The following is a 27099-nucleotide window of genomic DNA, read 5'->3' as shown; positions in this document are numbered from 1 at the left end:
AAAAAAGTTTACAGAGAAAAATTTTGCACACGCTTGTATGCCTTTGCACAAGCACCAGTCAGCCTTAGAGGGAACATTGGACAGGCTGCCGCTGGCGTTTGTCATGCCCATGGGTAATGCGGGATACAAGTTTAATGAGAGGACGCAGGATATAAACAAGAGTTTTGATCACTTTGTAACTAAGTTAAAATTGCACGTGAAGGGCTGTGCTTATGCAAATTCCGAGAGACTGTGTTTGTGGGGGATTGACAGTTAAGGCGGGGGGAGTCACGTCATCATCTCCCCTCCCATTCACCTCATTTCGCTCTGAGCTGAGCTCCGCAGCTAACGCAAGCAGTGTTACAGAAGCGACTTTGTGACGCTGCCACCAAATACTCACAGAAAAATCCACAAGTTAATACACACGCTGTCTCTACAGTTTCTCCACACTGAATCCTCCAGGCACTACTTACAAAAGGTTACATTGACAATCGTGTTACGTTATTTTTAAAATGTTTCCTTTTCTTAGCACAAGCACAGCTGAGAAGCTTCGATGCATGTGCTCCATAACGCTTAAAAATCACGCATTTAATCACACTTTGCATTACAAGCAAAGGGGAACTTCTCTCAATGCATGATTTCATGGTACACCGATTACATTGATCAGCGCTTCCCGATTCATTTTACCCTCGCACCCCCTTGGTTTGAGAAGTATGAAAAAATTATGAGGTTAACACAGAAAAACAGATCACCAATTGAAGCTTTATGAATAATCGATTCGCCATTAATAATTGTTTTGGTAAAGCCATACTGAGTGTAATCCTCATTCCATTTTATAATTTTTCCGCCACTAGCCATGATTAAATAAACGGTAAAAAAGTAAAAACGAAGCGTGGGTGACTTATTCAGGCAGGCAGGCAACAGCTCAATAGCTCGAATTTGGATATAAGTAGGACGCCAGAAATATCTTTGTTAGGAATGGAAGTTGAATTTAGTCTTTAAATTTCTATGGTAAAGAAAAAGTTATGCAATGATGACTACATTTAACTATATATAGTCAAAACTTGATTATATAAAGTCACTGTCGGAATAAATAAAGTCTAAACTTGAATATATAAAGTCAGCGTCGGTAATATATAAAGTAAGCGCTGGAATATATAAAGTCAGCGTTGGAATATATAAAGTAAGCGCTGGAATATATAAAGTCAAATCTTGAATATATAAAGTCAGCGTCGGAATATATAAAGTAAGCGCTGGAATATCGATCCATTTCCCAAGCAGTTGAATCTGACAAAAGGGTCACAGGGGGTCTGCTGGAGCCAATCCCAGCCAACACTGGGCGCAAGGCATGAACCAATCCTGGGCAGGGCACATTCATCATTTTCAAAACATTAACCGAACAGTGTTTTTTTAATTTATTTTTCTGAATACGTTTTTGTTCACTTAGTTCAGTTCAGAGTCGTTTCAATCAATAGATTTTGACTTTGATTTTATAAATTCAGGAATGAGTTTATATACTCCGATGCTGACTTTATATAATCAGGAATGACTTTATAAATTCCGACGCTGACTTTCTATATTCAAGTTTTGACTTTATATATTCCAGCGCTGACTTGATATATTTTGACGCTGACTTTATATATTGAAGTTTTCACTTTATATATTCCAGCGATGACTTTATATATTCAGAAAAAAGTTTTGACTTTATGTATACCGACGCTGACTTTATATATTCAAGTTTTGACTTTATATATTCACAAAATCAATGTATTTGCCTGTTTGGCACCCCATAGTATATATGTGTGTGTTTATATATGTACACATGTATGTATATGTATATATATATATATATATATATATATATATATATATATATATATATATAAATATGCCAGTAACACTCATGACAATTACATTGTCAATCATGTTACGCTATTATTAAAATGTTTCCTTTTCTTTTACTTCTCCGCTGCAAGCTGGTATTTTAATATATAGATATAGATATATATAGATATATATATAGATATATATATATATATAGATAGATAGATATAGATATATATATATAGATATGAGAACAACACTCATATCAATGACAAAACAATTACATTAACAATCATGTTACGTTATTTTTAAAATTTTTCCTTTTCTTTTTCATAACTTCTTTAACACACTACTTCTCCGCTGCGAAACGCGGGTATTCTGCTAGTATATACTGTATATAAAAGTCAATGTGTGTATGTATGTTCTTCCAGCATCACATCCGAACGGCTGGAGCAATTTTCATGAACCTTGGTACACATGTTCCTCATTGGTCGACTAAAACTACTGCGGGGTGAAATCAGCCGTAATCCACCCCCTTCTGGGTAGGGTGGGGGGTGATCTTGCGGTCTTGTATGCATGTTATCATCCAGTTGACACTTGGAACGACCACCAGAGGGCGAACTGGAGGCAACTGCCAGCATTCTTTATGTTTGAGCGCCACCGCGCCCCTGTTGCTTTTGAAATGAAACAGAGTTCTACGCGTGGAAGTGTGTGTGTCTGTCCGGCCCGGAAGTGAGATGTAGAGTCAGGGTGACGGCTCCAGCTCCGAGGATACCCAAGCGAGGCCAGTACACCGACAAAAGGTAACCTCCTAAGAAAGACAGTTGCTTACCTGCTAATGCACAAACGATGCAAGCACTTCGGCAACATGAATCCTTCTAGCAGAGACATGCCCAGAGTAGTTCTGACGATTTACATACTTTCTAGGATCCCATACTTTTAGCAGCACGGGCTTATACAGTTAGTATATACCAGGCGACTGCCAGCATTCTTTATTTTTGAGCAGCACTGCGCCCCTGTTGCTTTTCAAATGGAATAGAGTTGGCTGGTTCTGAGCGTCAACTAGATGATAACATACATACAAGACTGCAAGACAAGGACATTAGTGAGTCTTTGTTTCTTAATTTATTTTTATTTTTAACGTTGTGTTTTCTTAATTATATTTTTCTCAAACAATTAAAAAAGCACGAGGGCGAACTGGAGGTGACTGCCAGCATTCTTTATGTTTGAGCACCACCGCGCCCCTGTTGCTTTTCAACTTAAATACATTTGGCTGGTTCCAAGTGTCAACTGGATTATAACATACATACAACACCGCAAGACAAGCACATTAGTGAGTCTTTATCCATCCATTATCCAACCCGCTATATCCTAACTACACAGTCATGGGGTCTGCTGGAGCCAATCCCAACCAACACAGGGCACAAGGCAGGAAACAAACCCTGGACAGGGCGCCAGCCCACCACAAAAAAATCCACAAAGACACGGGGAGAACGTGCAAATTCAACGCAGGGAGGACCCGGGAAGCAAAACCAGGTTTATTGTTTGGTAATTTATTTTTCAAACAATTAAAAAAAACTTATTTTCCTCCCGGGCAACGCTGGGTATTTCAGCTAGTAAAAAAATATTAAAGCAGAAAGCTAGATCCTGCAATATGACCGTCACTCTGTTTTCCAGCAAATGATCTTATAGCATTCAAAGCCATAACCCCAATTTTTCAAACAGATTCAAACTTAGGGCTATTAAACTGTTAACTCCTGAACAATCATTTGTTTGATCTGTGATCAAGACTCAACCAAGATGCTGTTTAATACATACATGCTTCTTACCTCTCCGTTCTCCATTGCCTCATTATTTCTATTATGCAATCGTCTTTGGAATATGCTAGATTGCCTGTTCACCAGTATCTTAAGTGCTTGTTTTCGGGCACAAAAATATCTCTCCCTTCCATGCAATACAGCCTAATGACAGGGCCTGCTGCCAACCAGTACTACTTCTCAGTCCACACTACCGTACAGATAATTTGTAATTCTTTCTTTAGCCCCTAAACCAACATCCTTCTGTTCCATGCCACCTTGGTGCCACTTCTTTACTAGATGGGTAACCTTCTGTGCAATGTATTTTAATTTAATTCCAATAGCCTATTTAAATAGGTTTATCCAAAAATATACATTCATATAATCAATAGAAAAGAAAAATGTTTAAATGTATCTGTGTAATGCCTGCTACATTACCATTGCATAATGTGTAATTGCCAAAAATGGATAAAGAATTGCTTATCTCTAAACTTTAGTACCCAATTACTTTAGAAGAGAGTAAGTTTAGAAGACGGCAGTTCTCAGGTAAATAAAGCTTTGAAATAAGTACAAATATAAAAGCTGAAGGCTAAAATTTAGGTAGAGAATAATCTTAATGAATTTCATACACTATCGTACATATAGAATGGAAAATAAAAATAATTGACATTTTTTCTGTCCTAATGGACAAGCAATAAATACTGTGTTCAAAAAAATCTTATAGATTTGTAGTCTAATAATTAGTTATAAAATGTGTTACTTTTTGTTGCAGTTGTTATTAGTGTTACTGCCTCCCAGCTCCAAAAACCCTGGTTTAAGTACCAGCCTGGACACTGCTTGTGGACAGTTATCATGCTAACCCGGTGTATTTGTGTGTTTTCCTCAGGGAAGACAGGTTTTCATTTCTCATTGTTATTAAGTTAATTGGCAGTTCTAAAATGTCCCAGTATAAGTGAATGCAGGTGTATGCATGAGTGTGCCCTGCTGTGAACTGGCTCACAGTTTGGAGTTGGTTCCTGTCTTATGTACAATTATTGTTGTGCTAAGCTTTAGCACCTGTGACTCTAAAGTAGATAAACAGTTTAGTAATTGGATAGAATAATGGATTTCTATTTACAGTAAATTTCTTTATTTCCTTGTGGTTTACAGATATATAAAATTCACAAATCAAATATTTCTCTGTTCAGCCTATTTTGGGATGGTGGGAGGGCAGAGTAGATACTGAAGATCATGCACAAGATGGTGTGACCGGTCTTCCACAGCACACCTGGCATGGAGGGCCAGAGCCTATCCCGACAATAATGGGTGCAATACTGAAACCATCTCTGGCTGGTGTGTCAGTCCACCTAAGGCTCTAGTCATGCACACACCCACGCTAAACTCACTGGATTAACTTAAAGTACCCTTTTTATTTACCTTGATAATACTTTGAGCTACCAGATCTGGACACTTCTGAATTGAATACAGCAATTTACCAATGTTCAAGTATCTGTATTCAACAACATTTATTTATACAGTACATTTTCATACAAAATGTGTAGCTCAAAGTCTTTATAAAAAGTTAAAGAATAAAAGATTACAAAGAATAAATAAAAAATATATACAAACTTATACAATATAGATAAACAAATCAGTTACAGAAATAGATGGTAGAGTCCCTAAGTATGGACAAATTGCTATAACTACACTCATTTTCAAGTCTCTAATGGTTATATAGTCCATTGTTCCCTTTATTCATCAGACATTCTAGCCCTTACATTCGTCTTTCTTTGTGTTCTTTATTGGCTTTGTTCATTGGACATTCCGACCCTCTTGTGGACGCAGGATGAAATTACGCTTGAGCCCAGATGCTGGATGTTTTGTTGTTATAGATAGATAGATAGATAGATAGATAGATAGATAGATAGATAGATAGATAGATAGATAGATAGATAGATAGATAATTAAACTGCAGTACAAATTTATATTTTTGATGAGGCTATGGAAGACTATCCGCGTCCAAATGAAATGTAAAATACATTAATTTGAAACAATTTTTTGTGTCATAATTATAAAAAATCTATTTCATGATTCAGTGCCTTTCAGAACAATACACAATATTTCTGCTAATATGAAATGCAATACCAAGGCATATTCCATTCTAATTCATATCCAAGTTCTTTTCATATATAAAAGTAAGTACAGACATGTTCTTCAACAGTTGGTATGACTTAGAGAAACAGTGTAATTCTGGTTTTGCTGAAAAGGTTAATTAGTCAAATGTTGTTACTTGCTGATAATTAGTGCCATTAAATTTTTAGTCTGTTTTAACTATCTGCAATTTACAGAACATTTGATAGATGCTGATGCTGAAAGATTATAATGGCCACAAGTTACATTGTTGACTTACTTAGGCAAGCCATGGACGCTTTGGAGCAGCAGTAGGCTAATGAATTCACTTCAGAAGCAAGTGAAGCTAGCAGTAGCACCAGTGCTGGCTCATCTACTAGTGGAGTCAGTAGTCCCGCCTTATTAAGACCTCGTCTTTTTGCAAATAATGTAGTACAGGGTAAGAGGTAATAGTGTAGTAGACAGCTGATGAGAGCAATTATTGAGAACGAGAAATTTCTAGAGGCATTCTATATGTTCCACAGTTTTCTAGAGAATGCTGTTCAGGAACTTGGCACCCTGCAGTGCAAGTGATTTAAATAGAAGTGCAACAATTTCCAGGTGGTCCAGGATTATATGCAGCAGTAGATGAGAAAGGCAGCCTGTGCGGGACAGGTCCTTTGTGAAGATGGAAGGGGTTTTCTTGTTTTGAGTGAAACAATAAATTCGCCTGTTTGTCTAAGGGTACAAACTGCTCATTCAATATGATATCTTTATGTGTCTCCCGTCTCAGAGCTCATTATAATATTTACTTATTTTAAATCATGTATTTCTTGACAATTATTGAGAACAAACAGTTGTGATTAGAACTCTTCTTATACCTACATGGCAAGAGCTATATGGACAGAGCGGTCCATCTATACAGTCGAACTGGGTGATTGCCTAAAGTGACACTTGAGCAAAGACAGCCACATGTACCAACTACAAACAGCAAAGTGCAGCATTTTAAATAACCAAAACTGCCCGACAGCATATATAAAAAGAGAAGACTGTTGAAAGAGCAGGTACTCCAGAAACACAAAGGGTCATTTTTAAAATACATTGTCTCAGACTCAGATACTATGGATCATAGTCTCCCATTATCAAGTAAATAAGTCGTTGATTCCACTAGAAACTTTGTTTTTCCTGTAAGCAACAGTATGTGTAGAGGGTTCTCAGGCAAAGCAGTAACACATATATCTCCTCAAAACAGACTGACCAGTAGCTAACATTAAAAGGTGAGAGAATTTTAATTGATTCAACGGTATAATTATAGAGGACAATGTTAATGAACTGGATACGACTTTTATAGAACATGAAATAGAAATGCACTTAAGAAGTTTTAAGCTATAAAGGACCAGTGTGTACACTTCAAAACACTAAGCCTAATTAATATAATAATGTACTTTTGTTAGTTGGTTAAGTTTGCTGCAAGTCTGGTTTGTGCAAAATTTCTTTCCCCTGTAGACATTCAGTATGTGTTGACTGGCATGCAGTGCATTACCATGGGATTTGCATTGGTACAAGATGAGTGTATCAAACCATCATTAACGTCTCAGATATCTTGCAGGGCTCAAGATATAGAATGCCATTTGTACCAATTTGAAATAAATAAAATGGTAGTTATGAAACAATCACATGAAAAAGTACCATAATATATATACTGTAGGTGACTTTTTAAATTGTGAAAAGGGCATAATTAAATAAAAATCATTTAATTATTATGAAATACAGTTCCATCAATTTATTTTGGTTCAAAAATGTAGTTACCTTATGTTTAATGTGTGCAGATTATTTTATTTAAAAGTGGGGCTTTTCCAAATACCACCCTTCTGAATGACTATTTTAATGTCCAATGAGCTGAACCTATTCCTATTGGTTAGTCATTTCCTGTTGATTTCCTTCTGCCTGGTTGAAGAAGGTAAGCTACCAAACAACTTCAGCATCACTTACATTCGAGCTAGCAGAAACAATGAGGCAGTGAAGTTGTGATAGTTTTGCACATGAAATATATGCATGAATAATTTAACATGCTGAACAATGGATATGTTTATTAAATAACCAAAGTTCCCAACATTGCTAGTATAAATAAACAGGGAAAAACTTTTTTATCTGGAAATTCAGCATACCTAAACACAACCTGCAGTGAGGCAAAAAGACATACTCTTTGACAAAAGATGTAATTCAGCAAGATGATGAAACTTACCCAGATTAATTGAGAAGAAAACACTGTATGTACCTGTTCTCTTTGAGATTGGACTTTGGCAGGTAGGAAACTCTGCGCATATTGATGTCCTCCATCCATCAACCTTTGTGCACTCCTGCTGCCTGATGGGAGCTGTAGTTCACGCATCGATGCCGGTTTTTGGGGCGTCCTCTCCCATTATAAACCCTCTGCCCGATATGACATATAGCCAATTTTTGATGTCAGATTAATTACAAGGCACATGCAAAATTTCAAGAAAATTGGTTCATTCGATTTTTCATGATTAGTGAAAAATGGGTAATGATTTTATATATATATACTGTATATTGTCGCATGCGGCTGGGGGTGGAGCCCAGCTGGGATGCCCAGGAAGACCGGAGGAAGGCTTGTGCCTCCTCCAGACCACGAGGGGGCGACCGCCCTGGTTGGAAGCCCAACCCTGTAGGGGCCCGTGGCCACCGCCAGGCGGTGCCCCGGTGCCTGAAGAACCCTGGACCTCAGCACTTCCACCACACCAGGAAGTGCTGGGGGGAAGAAGACTGGGGACACCCGGAGGGCTTCCGGGTGTGTAGCCGGCACTTCCGCCACACGGGGGTGTGTCCGCGGGGGATTGCCGGGAAAGCAGCAGGAGCCCATCAGGGTTACTATTTAAGGGGCCGCCACCCTTCCGTCATCAGCAAGAGTGGAGAGGAGTGGAGTGGAGTGAAGGGAAGGCCAGAAGGAAAGGCATTTGGTAACTGTGAGGCCTGGAGTTTGGGGGATCGGTGCTGGAGGCACTAGGACGTGCACTGAACTTCTTGTAAATATTGTATATAATAAACGTCTGTGTCAGTTCCACAGTGGCGTAGGCAGCAGGATTCTCCGTCTGTTACAAGATGGGGACCTGTAGTAAAAAATCAGTCTGTGGACGGCCCCGGACACTGACAGACAGACATCGTTAGTTCACCCAACACACGTTTATTATATACAATATTTACAAGAAGTTCAGTGCATGTCCCAGTGCCTCCAGCACGGATCTCCCAAAGTCCAGGCCTCACAGTCACCAAATGCCTTTCCTTCTGGCCTCCACTCCACTCTTGCTGATGACGGAAGGGAGGCAGCCCCTTAAATAGCAACCCGGATGGGCTCCAGCTGCTTTCCTAGCAATCCCCCGCGGACACACCACCGTGTGGCGAAAGTGCTGGCTGCGCACCCGGTAGCCCTCCGGGTGTCCCCAGTCTTCTTCCCCCCAGCACTTCCTGGTGTGGTGGAAGTGCTGAGGTCCAGGGTTCTTCAGGCACCGGGCACCGCCTGGCGGGGGCCACAGGCCCCTACAGGGTTGGGCTTCCAAGCCCTCTACCCGTGGCCCCCAACACAACCAGGGCGGTCGCCCCCTCGTGGTCTGGAGGAGGCACAAGCCCTCCTCCGGTCCTCATGGGCGTCCCGGCTGGGCTCCACCCCCAGCCGCATGCGACAATATATAATAAACTACTTTAAAAGCTTATTTCTTTATGTATTTAATTATTTTTTGTTTATTTCAATGACACCACAAGCAACATGACACACTGTTAAGTCTTGCAATAAAAAATTTTATTTTCACCTGTCAAAGTAGAGAGGGTGGGCTCTTGTGAGTATCTTGTTTTAAATGGTGAATCATCAGTAGAGTAGGTGTAAGTCTTGGGCCATCAAGTGACACATTTACAGCAGACACTTCAGATGCAATGAATTCAGCGTTTCTTAAATTAAAGGAATTGCTTCCTGTAGTAATTCTGACAGAAGGAAGGATTAGAGCATTCAGTACAGTTAACTTTTTCAGAGGCTGTATTGCTGTGGACTCACACCACAAAGCATCTCAGTTCACAGATTTGCACTATGGTGAACCACTGGTTCTTAGCTACGTAATTAACACTTTTGAACAGTGTGACCTGATTACTTCCTGGTGACATCAGCTGAGATACCTCTCTCCCTCACTCAGCCCCGACATTTTCTGCACAACATCACCACTATACCACAGAGGTGTTCTGGTGTGACTCCACAGCACTAAACCTGGTGACAATGGTGGGATCGGTACTTTGAACAGGTGAAGTAAAGTGGCAGTGTTGCACAAAAAAGGTGGGGTCTGAGAGAGAGCTCAGTTGGCGTCAACATGAAGCACTCTGTTCGCAGTGTTTAGAAGCAGTCTCTGTGCAGCTCAGACTAGAAGTTAACCTCTTATCTCATACTAAAAGCAGACCTACTCCTGAACCAGACATTGCTGGTTTGAAGTTGACCACCAACAGTGCAAATCTGCAAACTTAAGATGCTTTGTGGTGAGTTTACACCAATACACAGACCAGTGGCCCACTTGCACAGGCCTGCATACAATAGATGCAGGCTAAGGCATGGTACGATTTTGGCCCCCCTCGTGGCACATTAATTTTGTTATAGTCACCCTGTTACAACACTGCACCACAGTTATAGTTCTAAAACTAACAACTTTTCTTTTTTCTCTTTTCAGAGAACATTCTGAAACAATTCCAGATATTTTGAAATGATAATCCTGTGCCAGAAGGGGGTACCAATGATGTGCCTTGGAAGCAGCCGAAGTTATAGCGTTAAGTTTACTGTACTGTTTTGTTTTCATGGGTCAGTATCCCTCCCACACAGGTTGAAGGCTTGTCTTACATTAAAGCCACTCTCCTGTGTAGTGTATGTAGGCAGGACAAGTGGTGCCATTAGGAAGGGCTTCTGTGGCTTTAGCCCCTGATCTTCGAGAGTCCTCCGCTCAGCCTGTCCTGTGGACTTAAGCTTTCAGCTTCTGATCTTTGAGAGTCCTGCCCCGTTCTGCATTCTCACAGCACTCGTAAACTTTATGAAAACTTCATAGATGAACTCCTTTTTTGCATCTATCAGATTATTATCCAGGGGGGCTAAGCCCCTAGTAAGTGCTGAAGCTAGAGACGACCCTGGGCTGGCCAGAGGCCTTTAAGGTAAGGCAAGCCTGTGCAGATGGGACACTGATCCATGAAAACATAACAGTACAGTACACTTAAGCGCTATAGCTGCTGTTGATGCAAAACCTCCATTTATCTATCATAGCTATGAATGGTTCTGTAGTAAATGTTGAATAATCTGACCGTCATTTCAGCTCCCCCATTGAAGTATGTGATACTACAAGTTAAAATAACTGCAACTGATAGCTGATTGATAACATTAATACACTCTAAAAACAAAAATTCTGAACCAATTAAAATTCTGAACCAATTCCATGAATGAATAAAAGTGTTAATCATAAAAGTATTTTTTGCCGTGAAAAACATAGCAGGATTTTTATGTTTTGTAAAGGGGCTTTGCAACTGCTTCATGCTCACCACTTTCTATCTTTCTGCCTTTATTTGTGCTTTCCACTCTTTCTTTTTTATTTTTTGTTCCTTCACATTACCACCCCATAACTCCTCATGTACCACAGGTTGAGAACCCTTTCGTATATCAAAGTGTATCTATGCTTGTGTGTGTGTGTGTGTGTGTGCCCATTTTAGGTGGGATCATTCAAAGCCTAAAAACCCTGGATTATTAATCTCACTGTACCAATCCACGTGATTTGAAAAGACTGGCTGAGGCTGAAAAGACTTCATTCTTTTCTTTCTTTTTCTTTTTTTCTCTTTTCCTCTCTCTTCATTTCTCAAGAGTCGTCTTATACATTCACTGAGCTGTGAGGCTGCCTATTCCCTGCTTTGCCAAAGGAAAACCATTCAAGTGTGGCCAGCCGGCTTTTGTCCATGTGCTGCCCCATTGACCGCTTCTGAAAAGGAGATTGTTTTTAATTACATAGGGTGAGGTTTTGGGTAGGTAGGTGGGGTTAGTGCTGAGCAGGATGGTAGCCATTCTTGAAATAATAATGCCCCCACTCATCACCAGTACAACATAATGTTATATTTTGTGTAGCAGTTTAAAATGTCTACCGAAGCAAGGGATTTCCAAGAGAAAGGAGTAAGTATTCTGCAGGGAATATAAACATGTCTTTGGGACAGGCTAAACACATTTTCTTACTACACTGAGCAGATTAATGGGCAACCATATGCAGGCCTCCAGGGGTCTCTCTGGACAAGAGATGCAGCCATGGTGGTAACAGTAATGCTGTACATAAGCTGATGTGTAATGAAAAAAATAAATAGAACCAATTACAGGTGTAGAAGAAAACTCTGCCCAGTCTAAAACACCAGTCCATTGCTCTCCTGAGTGCTGCAGCTGTAGGATGTTCACGATTTGGAACGCATTTTGCATTGTTTAGTAGATAGGAGATTATTAAGATTTGGAATGCAATTGAAAAACGCGTACGTGTGAAATACTGAGAGTACTGCTTGATGCTAAACCATGTTCGAACTCACTTTCACAGGAGCGCAAAGTTGCGCATTCCAGCAGCCTCAAGCGCACCGCTATTGTTGGTTTACTGGGGATTGTACAGGGGGAAGGGACTGCTGAGTGATTTGAGAAAAGAATGTGAAGGGTGTATTTTCCCCCATTTAAATGCAAAAAGAGATCAACTAGTGTGCAACTGTGAGCGAGCGAGCGTGAGAGAGAGAGAGAGGGAGAGAGAGAGGCGCGCGCGGACGATCGATCAATAATGAGCAAAGTGGTCGGGACACCTACCTCTCCACAGCGGGGTGATGTGAAGCATGTGCCACATGTGAGAAAGAACCCGGCACCTCGTGGAGTAGCCACAAGGTACCAGTGCGCCATCACCCACTCCATTAAGAGCGGGGCGCTGCGTAGTTTACTTTTATAGAGAAGATCTCAGAAACTTTCAATTTTAAACCATGTCACGGAGGAAGCAAAGGCGACCGCAGCAGCTGCTCAACTCAGACGTGGGTGGCACTATCAACACTTGTGAGAAAGGTAAGATTTCCGCGAGGGTACCGCGCTATTATTCTCGGTCTCCTTACAGCCTACTCAGTGAGAAACTGGCCATTAAGCTTCCAAACTTGACCTAAAAGCTAACGTGATTTCACTTTGCGCGTGTTTGCCTGCTCGGGGACAGAGGGTGCGAAGTAAACTTTTTGCCTTTTTAAAAAATAGATCTTCGTGCGCTTGTCTAAGTTAAATGATATCTAGTTTTGCGTGTTTCAAAAGAATTTTAACTTTACGTATTCATTTTATTTTAAAAATTGAATGTTTCAGCTTGTTTGCTTGCCTAATTGTACAGCGTTTATGCGCCCTTAAGTTTAACGGTGTGTTTAAACTATTTAGACTAACAGTGTGGAAAAAGGTAAGCTAGATTTTCATGGTCAAATGAGACCATTCTTTCAGAATCTGGAACTGAAGTCCTCGCTTCAATTTGCCACCTTGGAACTTATAACAGGAACTCCTTTCCTCCTCCGTGATGACTAAAAAAGTGATTTCAATGTGTAATTTGATTTGAATGGACACACAGATAAGAAGGTTACATCTTAACTGAATTCATGCTCGTTTGTTCATTCGTGATAACTATCTAACATTTTCAGAAACAATGAAACCTAAAAAAACAAAGACAAGACCTCACCATTTTTATTATTAAAAGTGGCCTTGTCCCAGTAGTGTAGAGGAACCCACCTTGTTATTTTTGTTTACCATTTTTTGAAAGTGATGAGAAAACCTGCCCTCTACCAGACACACTTTTTTTTTTTTTTTGCAATATTCGGTCCACAAATGTATGTAGTACGGCACAGCTGATACTATCTTCAGTGTGTCAATGATTAGAACCTGCATAAAGTAAAGGGTCACTCATATTTTTAATAAAGCTATTTGTCCTCATAGTGATCTAATTTTTAGACTATGTTAGCTATCCTACAGTGAGCCTTGAGTTGTCATAAATGTTTAAACTTGCAGAAGTTGGGCAGTCTGGCAAGTCGGAGACCTGTTGCATAACTAGCTTGTCACTTAGATATAAGTTGGATAAACAATGCTGTGAAGATACGATATGGAGTCTGTTGTTTTGATGAACTACTCAACTAGGCCACTCTGGACTTTGTTTAGTTTGTTTGGCTGTTTATCTTCTGTCCATTGCATTTTTTGAAAGTGCTCTGCATACATTAAGTATGTTAAATAGTATTTTCTTTGCCAAATGGCACTTCTGTCTTCTGTTCTAGTAACTACTATAAAATATCTAGGCGATTAGATTTGTACAGCATGTGCAGCCTGATAGTTAAATAGATCTTTGTTGATATCTCCTATTTAAGCATTATGCAATACAAAGTGAATTTTCTTCATTGAGCTCATTAATGCTGTATTAGCCTGGCTTGTATATTTATACTGGTTGAGACTTTGGACTCTGAGTTTGTGGGTTCAAATCCCACTACTGACACTGTGTGACCATGAGCAAGTCACTTCACCTGGCCATTTTTATAATAGGAATATCAACAAATTAATTGAGGCCTAAAATGAGAGAGGATATTGCAGTGGTAACATAGCCATACTTAAGTATCTTTTTTCTTGCTATTATTTGAGGAACCAACAAGCAGAAGACATGGACTTAAGGCCACATTTTCTGTCACCCAAAAATACTCAATTCATGAAATCTAAAGTTAACTTTCACCATCGTTACTTCTAACTTGGTAAGTGTGGCCATGGTGATATTGGCTATAGCCAAAATAGGTGACTCCAAATTATTAGTAAAAACGAACAGTGAATTTGTTAAATGCAGCTGCTAAGTGTTAGGCATTATTGGCTTAGTACATAAGACTATATACCTCAAGGTTTCCAATGAATCTTCACTTCTGATTCAGTGCTTTCTTTGTAGCTTCGTAGAGCATGTCATTACTTAGCATCCTCCTATCATTTCTTGTCTTGAAATAGGAAACGTTTTTAATGTCTAGCACTATCAGCACTGTAACATCATGCTCAGTCTCTGAGATGGCACCAACAGAGATAGCAAGACTATCAGCCCAGATGGAGCTTTCATTATCTTCAGGGTGATTTTAACTTTGGACCTTGTAATATGTTTCTTTTCTGTATACCAGTGGATTTCATACTACATATCTGTCCAAGACAGGCTGATAGAGTGAACTAACCACTCTGGAGATCCAGAGTCTCATGCTGTGGTGTACACATAACAATGCCTGCCTGAGACACCCACAGCACACTTCCATTGGACAAATGCAAACATATACAAGGACAAAGTGGACTATGAATAAACAGTTGTCTGGACAGGTTTTGCCTACACTTTGTGTATTCTAGGTCTACTACTTATTGAACAAATACACTGACCTGACAGGGGTGTTGCATTGATAGTAGGGAAAGAATCGGAAATAGGTCTGTTAAATGAAAAAACAAAAAACAACTAGATAGGTCAGTATAATACATTTCACTTTAATATTTTAATTTTACTCAGAACCTGGATAGGATTAAGTGGTTTGAGAATATTACCCTTTTATGTTTGTCCTCTTGAACCGATCCACTTAGCGCTTTCTTCACACAGAGCTCATTTACCACCACCCCCACATATTTCTAAACTTGCCTATAGTAAAAATTGCTTCTTTCTTAATGATAGTGCAAAATCCATAACCACCCCCCAACAAAAGCCTATTAACACACTTGTTCATAATTAAAGCCATGCTGCCTCTAATGGCTGCTTTGAATCATTTTCTAAATGCTGCCCATCCTGTTGTTGTGGCAATAAGATACTATATTCATGCTGTGTTTCACCACCCCCACTCCAAATCCTCAGCACTATTCCCGCCTCATCTTAGTAGCAGGATCAGAGTTTAATTAATTTGCTGCTCACTATCCCCCCCACTCCACAGTCCACAAACCCCCATACCCATTGTGCCAAATAGTAGAGGAGCTGGGAAAAGACCACACAGCTCGAGTGATTGAGAATAGAAGCCTTGTGTTTGTGGGAGAGAGAGTGAACTCCAGAAGATGGAGTGGGGAGGTGTCTTATGGAGGTGGGGGGTTGGGGGGTGTTGGCAAGTAGTTATTAACCAAAGGAAGTGAGGCGGGGCAACAGAGTGCAGCTGTCTGTGCTTTTACCTGGGGTTTTGCCAGGCATGCCTGGTGATAACTGCACATGGCATACATAGAAATTGTAAGGTGTATATTTGGGGCCAAAGGGCAAAAAGATAGTGATAAATGGCCATTGGACGGCCATTTATAATGGAGATGAAATAGAACCCAAGCCCAGTTCTGCCACCATCACTTTTACAAGAGGTATTAATCCAGTTTTGCGGCACTTGCCTTCTGCAAATGGGTTTGTTCCAGGTGATGCTTTAAGCCCAACTCTATTATCAGGAAATGTCCTGCCTATACTTCAGCTAGCACAGGTGGAAAGAATTACCACTGAGTGGAGCTGTACTGGGTTGGTTTTGAGGAAGGTTCAGCTCTTACTGAGTATGGACCTGGTAGCTTGTGTTCTTGGCTTAAGACTGTTGTGCTTCCCCACTGTGTATTCATTCATTTGTTCACACCTTTGAGTGTTAAATTTGTGAAAGCAATGACATGCACGAATAATACGGAGTGCCCCCAAACAGCCATGCAGACCTTATCCATTGTTTAGGTCACACAGTCTTAGCGCAATGGAATTTGACCTGGTCATCTGTAGGGGCATCTCTCTGGCCAATGAGAAAGCAGGGTCAGCTTTTTGTTGAAGTTTTTGCTGCAAAAACATGACCTTTTAGCCCCTGTGGGGTTCTGCTTAGGGGCTGGAGAATAATGCTGGAGAGGGGGATGTTTTTTTGAAGTAATGGATAGATAATGTGTTGTCATGGTTACCCATATTGTGTTCAGTTTTGTCGCTTCTTGAGAGGGCTAATCTGTTAATGAAGAGAGTGTGTTTTGTGCGTCTGTGTCTATAAGATGGGGGTGGGGGTGTGAGCGGTTCTTGGAGGGGGTGAGTGGATGAGAGGGAAGAAGAGAGAGGGAACATGGGGGGAAATGAAGGGGGAAGGAATTAATAACAGCAAGCTCGTAGGGAGGGAGCAGCCGCTGTTCTGAAGCAGAATCTGGGTGCATATATGGGCAGGTCTTCCATTGGCATTGTCATCAGTTCATCCATATTTCTTTAATATTTATGGTGTTTTAAAGGGTAAAAACACAAACAAAAATAAAACTTCAAATATATAAATATGATATTGGTCTTCACTGGCACTTAATTTGTACAGACTTTTCTGAGGCTTTAAGAACATTAAACTTTACCAGATTGTGTGGGGTTAGTACATATGCAACTGAGTACCATTCTGTGAATTCCTTCTCAACTCCCAAGTCCTTTTTGGCTGAATGGGTATTGATAATGGAGCATGGGCAGAGGTGCTGAGGACTGCCGATAACAAGTTCACAAAATTAGAAATATAGTAGCAACAAATATTATCAGACAATCATGTTTACGCAAGCTAAGATTTAGGCACACATACTTATAGATGCAGATTTGTATGTACAAATAGAGAGACAAAACCAAAACACACAAAATAGTCTTCACAGTGTGCATACTAGTTAACTATTTGTAATTAATCAAAACAACACAAGAATACACTGATGCAAAAACACATAACAGTCTCAGGCATGGACACATGCTCAAATGCATGCCTTGATAAAATCAAATAGACAGTAAAGTGCATACTTGCACAAACATACACACACACACATGCACAAAAGGAATACGGAAAAAATACGGAAGCACATCTGCACACAGCCACATATGTGACATGAAGAGAGATACAAATACATATATAGCATAGATATACCTATAGAAAGGGGCACAAATATGCAGCTAGTTATAAGCAGTAACTAACTATCATAGACAGAAACACCTAATACCTAGCAGTTATGTTATTACAGTTTTTTATTTGGTAACTTACAGCATCTGAGATACAATTGGTTACATTTCCTTTTTTTGTTTTGTTATTTTTTCCAGCTGGGGCACAGGTAGGTGAAGTGACTTGCTCATGGTCACGCATTATCATTAGCAAGATTTAATCCCACAACCTCTGGGTTTGAAGTCCAAAGCCTTAACCACTATGCCACACTGTCTGCCTAAGCATATGCATACTTAGAGATACATTCAAACAAAACAAGGAGAAAAGCTCAGACATGGACACACACACAAACAAGCAACCCTGACATATGCATACAGAGCCATGTAAAGCCATGCTTACAGAAATGCAGACATATATACTCCTAGGCACAAACAAAAAGTCAACAAGACATAAACACAGAAACACACACAAGCAGTCATAGGCTTATACCCCAATGCTTCCACTTACAAACGTGCATGTGTTCGTAATGCACAGATAATCATAATGTAGACACAAATACATATGTAGTCATATGCTTAGATATACAAACATGTATAGTGAAATAAATATATGAAAAGATACAGATTCGCAGTAGTAGGGAGAAACAAATTAGTATCTACTAATACACATAAACTCATTTACAATACATTTATAATCTCAATCATCCCTCGTTTGTTTGTCTATTTAAATCAGACAAATTGACTGTAGACACTCAAGACTCTCATAGACTTAACCTGCACAACTTGACATAAGCCCATAAATATGTGCATATGTTGACCTAATCATGTAATCAGTCCCAAATGTAGACCTAGAGGACAGTTGCATTTTTTTAAAACATCATGCACTTGTATCCAAAGCAGCATACAACCTACAACAGTGTAATTAGCTATGTAGCAGAGCTTAAGAGGAACAAGCCTGCTTTTAAAAAGACAATCTTCCTTTGAAAAGCTCAATTAGTTACTTGAGCTAATGGCAGACTCGAGCTCCCAATACAGATGTCCAGTGGAAATAACTCATAGCATGAGCACAGCCCATGGATATAAAATACAGACTTAGATACGTGTTTGTGGGAAGCACAGTAGTTAGTGCTGCTACCTCACCACTTCAGGAAACTCCCTGGGCTGCATCTGTGTGTAATGGGTATGTTCTCTACATGTGCTTATGTTTTTCTTCTCCCACATCACAAAAGTGTTAGTGTTATATTGATTGTCAACTCTAAATTAGTTCTTTGTGAATGACTGAGCGTGTCTGATGGCTCATCATGAGTTATTTCCTGCCTTCTACCTGATCCAGCTGGGATAGACTGGAGTGCAAGCAACCCTAAACTGCAAAGCCAAGTATAGAAAATGAATGGATGGAGTGCTCACAGATTAGGGGATATATTTAAAATAATACATTGATTCAGTGTAGATTTGAATTCACAATCTATATACACTACTGGTCAAAAGTTTGAAAACACCTCTGTTTTTCCAGTTTTTCTACAAATGTAATTAGATGAAATGCAATGAATGACCTAAAATGGTCAGTCGTGAACTGTCAAGGGTTTAAATTTTAAAGGTTACGTTAACAAAAACTGAAAAAAGTAAATTTCAGAATATTACAAATGAGCCTTCTTTAGGGAACAGCTAATAGGTTATAACCTACAAATATTCTGCAGCAATTAAAGTAAATAAAGCCTTGCAAGTTGAAGCAAACAATTTGTACAAGTGTCCCAGAGTCTGTCGATTACTTAAAAACCCTGCGTCTTAAGGCAGAGTTGGGAGAAGACTGTGTTTCTACGCTCTCTGAGGTACTACCTGGACAATATTACAGTGATAATGGTAATTTACTAATGAAATGAGACAGAGCATTATTACCCTTAGAAGTGTAAGCCTTTCATTTAGAGAAATTGCAAAAAGAAATAAAATCAAAGTGTTAATGAGTACGGTGTTCCACACAATCCAAAGGCAATTGGAAACTGGAAGAAACTCTAATAGGAAGAGATCTGTCAGACCCAAAGTCACAACTCAATCAGAAGACACGTTTCTGAGGGTCACCAACTTGCAAGACATGTGCATCGCAGCACAACAGCTTCAAGCACAGCTTAGTGGTGATCAAATAAAGAAAGTCTCAGTTTCTACTGAGAAGTATAAATCAGCAGCTAAGAAAACACATGGACAGAAACAAAACAATCGAAAAAATAGAAACACACAGCACATGTCACTTTAAAATGCATAATAAGTATGTGCATACAGAGATTCACATTGAAATACATCCTTACAAATACACACACAATCAGAGAGGACAGACATACACAGTTGCAATCAGAAATAGAAACAAATGGAATAAAACAGAAAGAAACGGATATAAGCACACATGAAAAAGCTTGTGTATGATACACAAATATACAGTAAGTATACATATATAGAAATAAAGATATTCTGCTACAAAACACACAAGTAGACATGAGAAAAAGTACTTATACAAGACAAAAAAGTCAAAGAATCAGATATATACTGACTATTTTGCACAAATTATGTGAAAGGCAAAGAATAAAATAAAATAAAAATTGTTTGAAACACACACAAAGGATATAAATAAACATATATATTTGGAAGCAAGCCATACATGACAAACCTAAATACACAGATAACACAAACAGACAAAGTTCACCGCACACAGAAATAAACTCAGTCAGAGAAATGTATGGAGATTGGGATGTATGGGCAAAAGCTTAGACAGAAAGGTATGGAAGCATACAAATAAAATGAATTAGAGACTCACACATAAATACACCAATCAAATAAACAGATCTATAGTATGCAATGTACCTCAGGGACTCTGTAATAAAGAGATGATTGCAGCAAATCAGTATGTTTTTACTTGAACACTGATAATTTTTCTGATATTATACATTTCTTGAGTACTTTTCAACTATTAGTAATGCATGCTCCACACACTCATAAGCACATAGGTCACTCAAAAAGGCACCAACAAAAAGAGATCACCAATAAGAGGGGAAAATTTTAAAATGATGAATGTGACCCAGTTTCAGTAGCTCAATAGTTTCTTTTCCCATCATTCCATCCCTTTGTCCCAACTCCAAGATAAAGAACATATTTGGTAATCTCACATGGAGGATGCTTTTTTGGAGGTTAATGTTCAGTCTAGTTCTTTGTACTTCACATGGTTGCAACAAGCTAGTATTTTGCTGCTGAGTATCACATGGGTTTTATATTATGTTTCCAATTTTCAGCAAGATTAAGTGACCTAGTGCTCTCCAGACTCAAAAGATTTAAAACAAATGGGTTTAAGTAAATAGAAAGAAGGAGGATAGATCACCATTGAGCCTGTTTTCTGTGACCTTCACTGCCATGCTCATTGACTTAGTTAAAGAGCTAATTTTTATGATTTCTCTTTTTTCTCCTAGCTGATCACACTGATGATCAGGACAGCAGCTCCCTGAAGGTGGAGGAAAGTCGGAGTCACGTCTGTGATCAGTGCTGTGCGCAGTTCAGTGAGCTTTCAGACCTCAAGCAGCATCAACTTCATTGCTCTCGGGACCAGTTGGTCATAATCCCCACCTCCACAGGAGGCCAGACCTCTCCTTTCCCTTCAAACCCTTCTCCAAGTGAGCTAAACTCTTCCCAGGATGATGTAAGTTCCTCTCCTGATGGGTCCACCCACTCTCAAAGCCTCTTTACCCAAGCCCCCTTTGGATATAATTCTGCATCAAATGTAGCAGAAAAATTGGGAGGAGTGAGTCCCACTGTAGAAGCAGATTCTGTCGCTCCACCAAAGCAAAACCGGAAGGAGATGGTCTCCCCAAAACTAGGGGTCTTAGCTACCACCAACACTCCTTCTGCCACGCACCCTGGATCTTCCACCCCTGGCTTGGCCTTTGAAGGTATACGAAGTCCTACTGGTCCAGTGGGGATGGGCGACTCTTCTGGTAGTAACAAAACCGGCTTGAGCATTCCTCTGATCTTGGAAGAGCTACGAATCCTGCAACAGCGGCAAATACACCAGTTGCAAATGACAGAGCAGATATGCCGACAAGTCCTCCAGCTTGGCTCAGTACCCAGCCACCCCCCTTCAGCACTGGCCTCCTCAGCACCACCTCGCTTGGAGCCCTCACCATTGGCATTTTATGCTTCTCTCCTGCAGGATTCCACATCTCTGTCTCCCTCCACTCCAATCTCTGCTCTTTCCTCCAAATCTCCAATTTCCCACATTCTGAAGCCTATCAAGCCTGGTCTTTTACGTCTTCTTGTTCCAGCTTCACCATACGAAGCAAGGGTGGTGGCTGATCCTAACCAAATTCGGCCAACCAACCCCTCCCAGATCTATCCTACCTTAAAAATGTCAAGTCCGAGTCTGCCACCAGGTTCTGTGCAGCAGGCCGTACCCTTCTTGTCATCCTTGCAAAACTCTGGCTCTGCTCCCCCAGCTCTACAGCATGTGAGGGAGATGTCAGGGTCATTTGAGAAAGGTGCAGGGACTGAGGACCGACACCGCTGCCGCTTTTGTGGCAAGACATTTGGTAGTGACTCTGCCCTGCAGATCCACTTACGTTCTCATACTGGGGAAAGGCCATACCAGTGCACTGTCTGTTTGAACCGCTTTACCACCCGTGGCAACTTGAAAGTGCACTTTCACCGTCACAAGGAGCACTTTCCACATGTCCCCATGAACCCTCATCCTGTGCCAGAGCCACTGGATGGTGCCACCAATGGGAACAGCACCAACAAAAACAGCAGTAGCAATGGAGGTGGCACAAGCTCAACGACAGGCCTGGCCCCTGCCATCACCTCCACTGCTGCATCCTCTCTCAGCCCAAGCATCCTTCCATTTCCTGGTCCAGCTCCCAAGGCTCCATCTACCATGCTGCCTCCTAATATGGATCTGGCTTTGCTGTCAACAGCTCACTCCTTACTGGCTCTTAACAGAGCTACCATTGGCAAGCCGGATGAGAACACTCCTCCTCAGGCACCAAAAATGCTTCTCCCCAGCCTGGCTGTCCTTCGTCCACCACAAAATTTTCCATTTTCTGCATTTTCTCCCCTAACCAAGTCATCTGAGACTTCAAAACTGCAGCGGCTTGTTGAAAACCTAGAGAAGAGCAGCATGACTTCAGTTGGTGGGGGGGCAGATGGGGAGAGCAATGCACCAGAGACCAACGAAAGTGGCCCTAGTGGTTACCAATGCATGGTTTGCCAGCGGATCCTGAGCTGTCCACGTGCCCTCCGGCTCCATTATGCCACTCATTCTGGAGATCGCCCCTTCCGTTGTAAGGTCTGCGGACGTGCTTTCTCCACCAAAGGCAACTTACGTGCCCACCAAGCAACACACAAATCTCGACCCCTGGCAAGAGCCCAAAACTCATGTCCAATATGCCAGCGCAAATTCACGAATGCTGTTGTTCTACAGCATCACATTCGCATGCATCTTGGAGGCCAGATTCCCAATCTTCCTACTCTGTCAGCATTTGGCACTGGTGGCAGCAGCAGTGGCACTGAGGTCCCTGCAGGTAGACCAAGCATGGCAAATACAGGAATTGTTACTTTCTGTAGGGAAGAAAATGGAGAAATCGAGAAAAGAGATAAGGAGGTAGAGGAGGAGGAGGATGAAGAAGATGAAGAGGATGATATTATGCAGCACTCGCCGCCCTTTGCACCTGAAGGTTCAGCCACTAGTACAGGTGATCCAGGATGTCCAAATTGCAAAAGCAGCCTGGTTAAGGGTGGTAACTGTGAAGTCTGCAAGCAAAAAATGGCCAAACCAGCTGACGAAGAAATCCATGAGCCCTTAGAACTTGAAGGGGTACCCTACATTCCTGAAAGTCATGGCGATCATAACAATGGCAGCATGAACATAAATGTTGGGAGTCCTTACCCTAATACCCCAGGCTCACTGGCAACTAGCCCTTCTCCAACTTCAAACTCAATTGCCAGAAGACCACCTCCCAGTCGTCAGCACCTCTGCTTGTCCTGCAATAAGACCTTCTCCTCGGCCAGCGCCCTCCAGATACATGACAGGATTCACACTGGGGAAAAGCCGTACAGCTGTAGCATCTGTGGCCGGGCATTCACTACAAAGGGGAACCTTAAGGTGTGAGAAATTTTACGTATCCATCTTTTTTTCTAAAAACTGCTTTAAATGTAATACTGTCATACCAGAGTGGTCATGGATTGTCTAGAAAAGATAAGCTTATACAGTCGTTTTCTTGGCAATCCCTTGAAGCAAGAGTAATGTCCACCAAGGTTACATGTGTGACCTTACATGACTAAGAAGTCCAGTTAAGGCACAAGCTCTGGACCACTGGGAGCAGAAGGTTCCTTTTGAGAGCGATTTCTACATATTTGATTTCTATTCCTTCTCTTTCCATTACTGCCTTTGGTCTATCTGATAATTGGGGCAGTAGATCTCATTATGTCCTTGTCATATGTACCATATTTGAGTCATATCACAAGAGTCCTTCAATCTCAGGCTTTGTACTATAAATGTTTCATAGAATATGTGTGTCTAGAAGTATAATTGTACAGTAATTGTATGATCTTAAGGGGAATTTATACTGTGAAGGAAGTAGATGTAGGAAGGATTTGTATGTTCGTATATCAAAAAAGTATAATTATTATGGGCACCTTCTTGTGCACATGTATCTTAATGAAGTCTGGCATTTATAATAAAGCTTGCCTACATGTGCAATAGAGCAAATTTCTACCTTTTGATAGTTTCAGTTCAGTTTCCCCAATAGCTATGAAGCTCTGTAAATAACAGTTTGTCATGGGTGACTATGTGTTAGAGGAATTGTGTAATAAGATGCCATGTGTGTATGTGCACCAGTAAAGTTCTACTCCTGTATGCCTGTTTAGAAGTATCGTACACAGGTAAAATCCAACCTTTCTTTGTTGTGTAGGAGCTGAGTGCTGCAGTTAATAGTATGTTGTGTATCCTCCAGTTGAAGTCAAGGTGTGTGTTTAAGAACCAAAGTTGCCATCCTGTCTAGCGGAGGATGGTTTAGTCAAGGATTATCCTTGTGACTGCATAACACTGGAGCTATTTAATTAATGTCCAGCCTTGCATTTACAAGTGGATGGAATTTGGCAGTTATAATCTGGTTATGAGAGGTTGTATTGAAGAGTTAGGAAGATCTTGCCCTTCCTTGTATCTCCATAGTGGATGAGATGTTCAGTTAAGTTCCAGTATTCATTACCACATAATACAAGCAACAACATTTATTACTGTAACACATTTTCATGCAAAACAAAATGTAGCTTAGAGTGCTTTACAAGATGACATAGAAAAAAATACAAGAAAAGAAAGACAACTTAGAAAGACGTTAAACTAAGAATGAGTAAATAATATACAAAAAATAATAGATATGTAAATAGAAATAATAAGTAAGAATTATTCACACTTACTTAACATAGATAACACAGGTAACAGAAAAATGTATAGTGCTTATATATATATATATATATATATATATTCATTTTTAAGTCTCTAAAGGTAAGTTAGATATTTTAAATTGTACAGCAGAAGTCCAGCTGTATGTTGCGTGCATCACACACACAGTTTTGTGTGATAATATGGTGTAATGTTTTTATAGTTAGAGCCTAGAAGCAGTAGAGTTGTGTATGTGTCCAGTTTTGCCTACACATCTAATAAATCTGTTTCTTCTGTCAGGTTCACATGAGCACTCACGTGTGGAGCAGCACTCCTCCTCCAGCCAGAAGAGGGCGACGTTTGTCCTTGGACCAAACTGCTTTGGTGCCCCTGCTACCTTCAGAGCCAATGTCTTTTCCCCCTGTAGTAGGGGTGAGTGTAGGGGGACCTATGTCTTTTTGGAACCAGTACACTGCATTTTTGTCTAATAGCCTGGGTCCCAAACACAAGGAGGTGGAGCTGAAAGCAACAGGAACCCATAGAATAACAGGTGTCCCTCCAGTAGCACCAGTGTCTGCTTCAGCTACTCTTCCTGGCACTGAAACAAGTAACATAATTGTCAAGCCTGCGCCTAGAGCTGAGGAGACCTTGGTAGATTCTCTGGAAAAGGAGATGGACACAGAAGACCTGATGGAGAGCAAGCCTGATTCCAAACCAATGGTAACAGACAGCAAGGACTCTGTGGAAGATGCAGAAACTCCATCACTTTCTCCATCAAAGGTAGACACACCGACAATGAGCTGCTAAGTGGGAAAACTGGAAGAAGACAAATGGCCTGTATAGAAACAATATCTCAGATCCTTTCCTGCGTTTTCTTTATGTTTTGATAGGAAAAAAGGGACAGAGAGTATGGCTTCTGAAATTTGACCAGCTCGGGAGGATGACAGTGAATAGTGCATTTTGGCAGATGCAAGTTAATGGCTGGACATGACGCTGTACTATGGTTTATAAAATGCTGACAGATTCAAATGAAAAAGCTTATAACCTAGCATCTGCTTGTTTGTTTTTTTTAAATATATATATTTTTTACACTGGAATGATTAAGAGTAGTAAAACATTGTATTTTGCAGTTTTGTATTACACAGGCCTTAGATAACTGTTGTGGACACTGCATCTAGATGTTGCATCAGGCACAAACCATCATGATCACCATCTCCATTCTTATAATCACAAAAAGAAAGTGACCCAGGAAGTAATTTTTAAAAAAGTTACATTGAAATGTGTTTCCTGTTAGTTTAAACTCCTAGAAAACTGTGCAAATGGTAAAAGATTTTTTTTAACCAAAACCAGTGAAGACTGTCAGCATGATGAGAAGCTGCAACAGGGGACACCCACAGCCAACTTTTGAATGAAATGTCAGGACAAGGCAAATGTGGTGACTTCTGGAAAATGGGCTACTTTCTACAAAATTAAAGAATGCTTGTCTAGTGTCCAGGATTGTCCTGGGCAATGTAGCTACTTGATTTAGCTTCAGATGAATCCTGTAACTTCTTTATGTGAAAGTGTTAGTTAGGGTTGTGCAGATGTATAGCTGTTGTCCATGTCTATTTTCTGTTGATCAGTGTTACCTAATAAAACTGGAAGTTAAACCTGAACACCCACATCATCATTTTCCTGTCCCTTAAAAGGAAGTTAAGTTTAAAGTTGTGTCCCTCCGATAAGCCATAGTATTCAGGCTGTGTCTTCTGGTGACTCTTCACTTGTGCTCTGTGCTAACTTGCCTTGTTCTCCTCCACCAGTAGCAAATGTCACTGCCTTTCTTTGACTTTCATTTCAGATTCTCTAGTTGAGTAATGCCGGGCATTGCATTCCTCTGGCTATATATTTCCGTTCCTCAGGTACAGTCACATGAAGTAACGTCTTACTGTTACACATCATTTTTTCTTTCTTCATATTTCATATGGAGGAAGTATTGTTTTATGAAAATGTTGACTTTAGGTTTGCAATGGTAGACATGTTTTCATATCCTTAAAAAATCTTTTAAGCTTTTTTGAAAGATGTGTCTGTATGTTTCTGG

The 27099-nt window shown here is 40.4% G+C and overlaps 1 protein-coding gene across 2 annotated transcripts in view; it reads left to right on the top strand.

Moving 5' to 3' along the window:
• Positions 1-26881, top strand: part of si:ch211-212k18.5 (sal-like protein 2) — a 56375-nt gene extending 29494 nt beyond the window's left edge. The window contains exons 1-3 of one of the 2 annotated variants that reach the window (XM_039746242.1): positions 12475-12786; positions 21064-23744; positions 25323-26881. In XM_039746242.1, the coding sequence (XP_039602176.1) occupies positions 12708-12786; positions 21064-23744; positions 25323-25829 (3267 nt within the window). In that variant the 5' untranslated portion in view covers positions 12475-12707 and the 3' untranslated portion in view covers positions 25830-26881. Of the gene's footprint in view, positions 1-12474; positions 12787-21063; positions 23745-25322 lie in introns of those variants that run through there. The other variant, XM_039746247.1, reaches the window with a different exon arrangement.
• The last annotated feature ends 218 nt before the right edge of the window (positions 26882-27099 follow it).

Source organism: Polypterus senegalus, chromosome 1, assembly GCF_016835505.1.
Source record: "Polypterus senegalus isolate Bchr_013 chromosome 1, ASM1683550v1, whole genome shotgun sequence".
NCBI classification, from domain to species: Eukaryota; Metazoa; Chordata; class Cladistia; order Polypteriformes; family Polypteridae; genus Polypterus; species Polypterus senegalus.
Note: the sequence above shows the minus strand (reverse complement) of the source record. Positions and strands in the feature narration are given on the sequence as shown.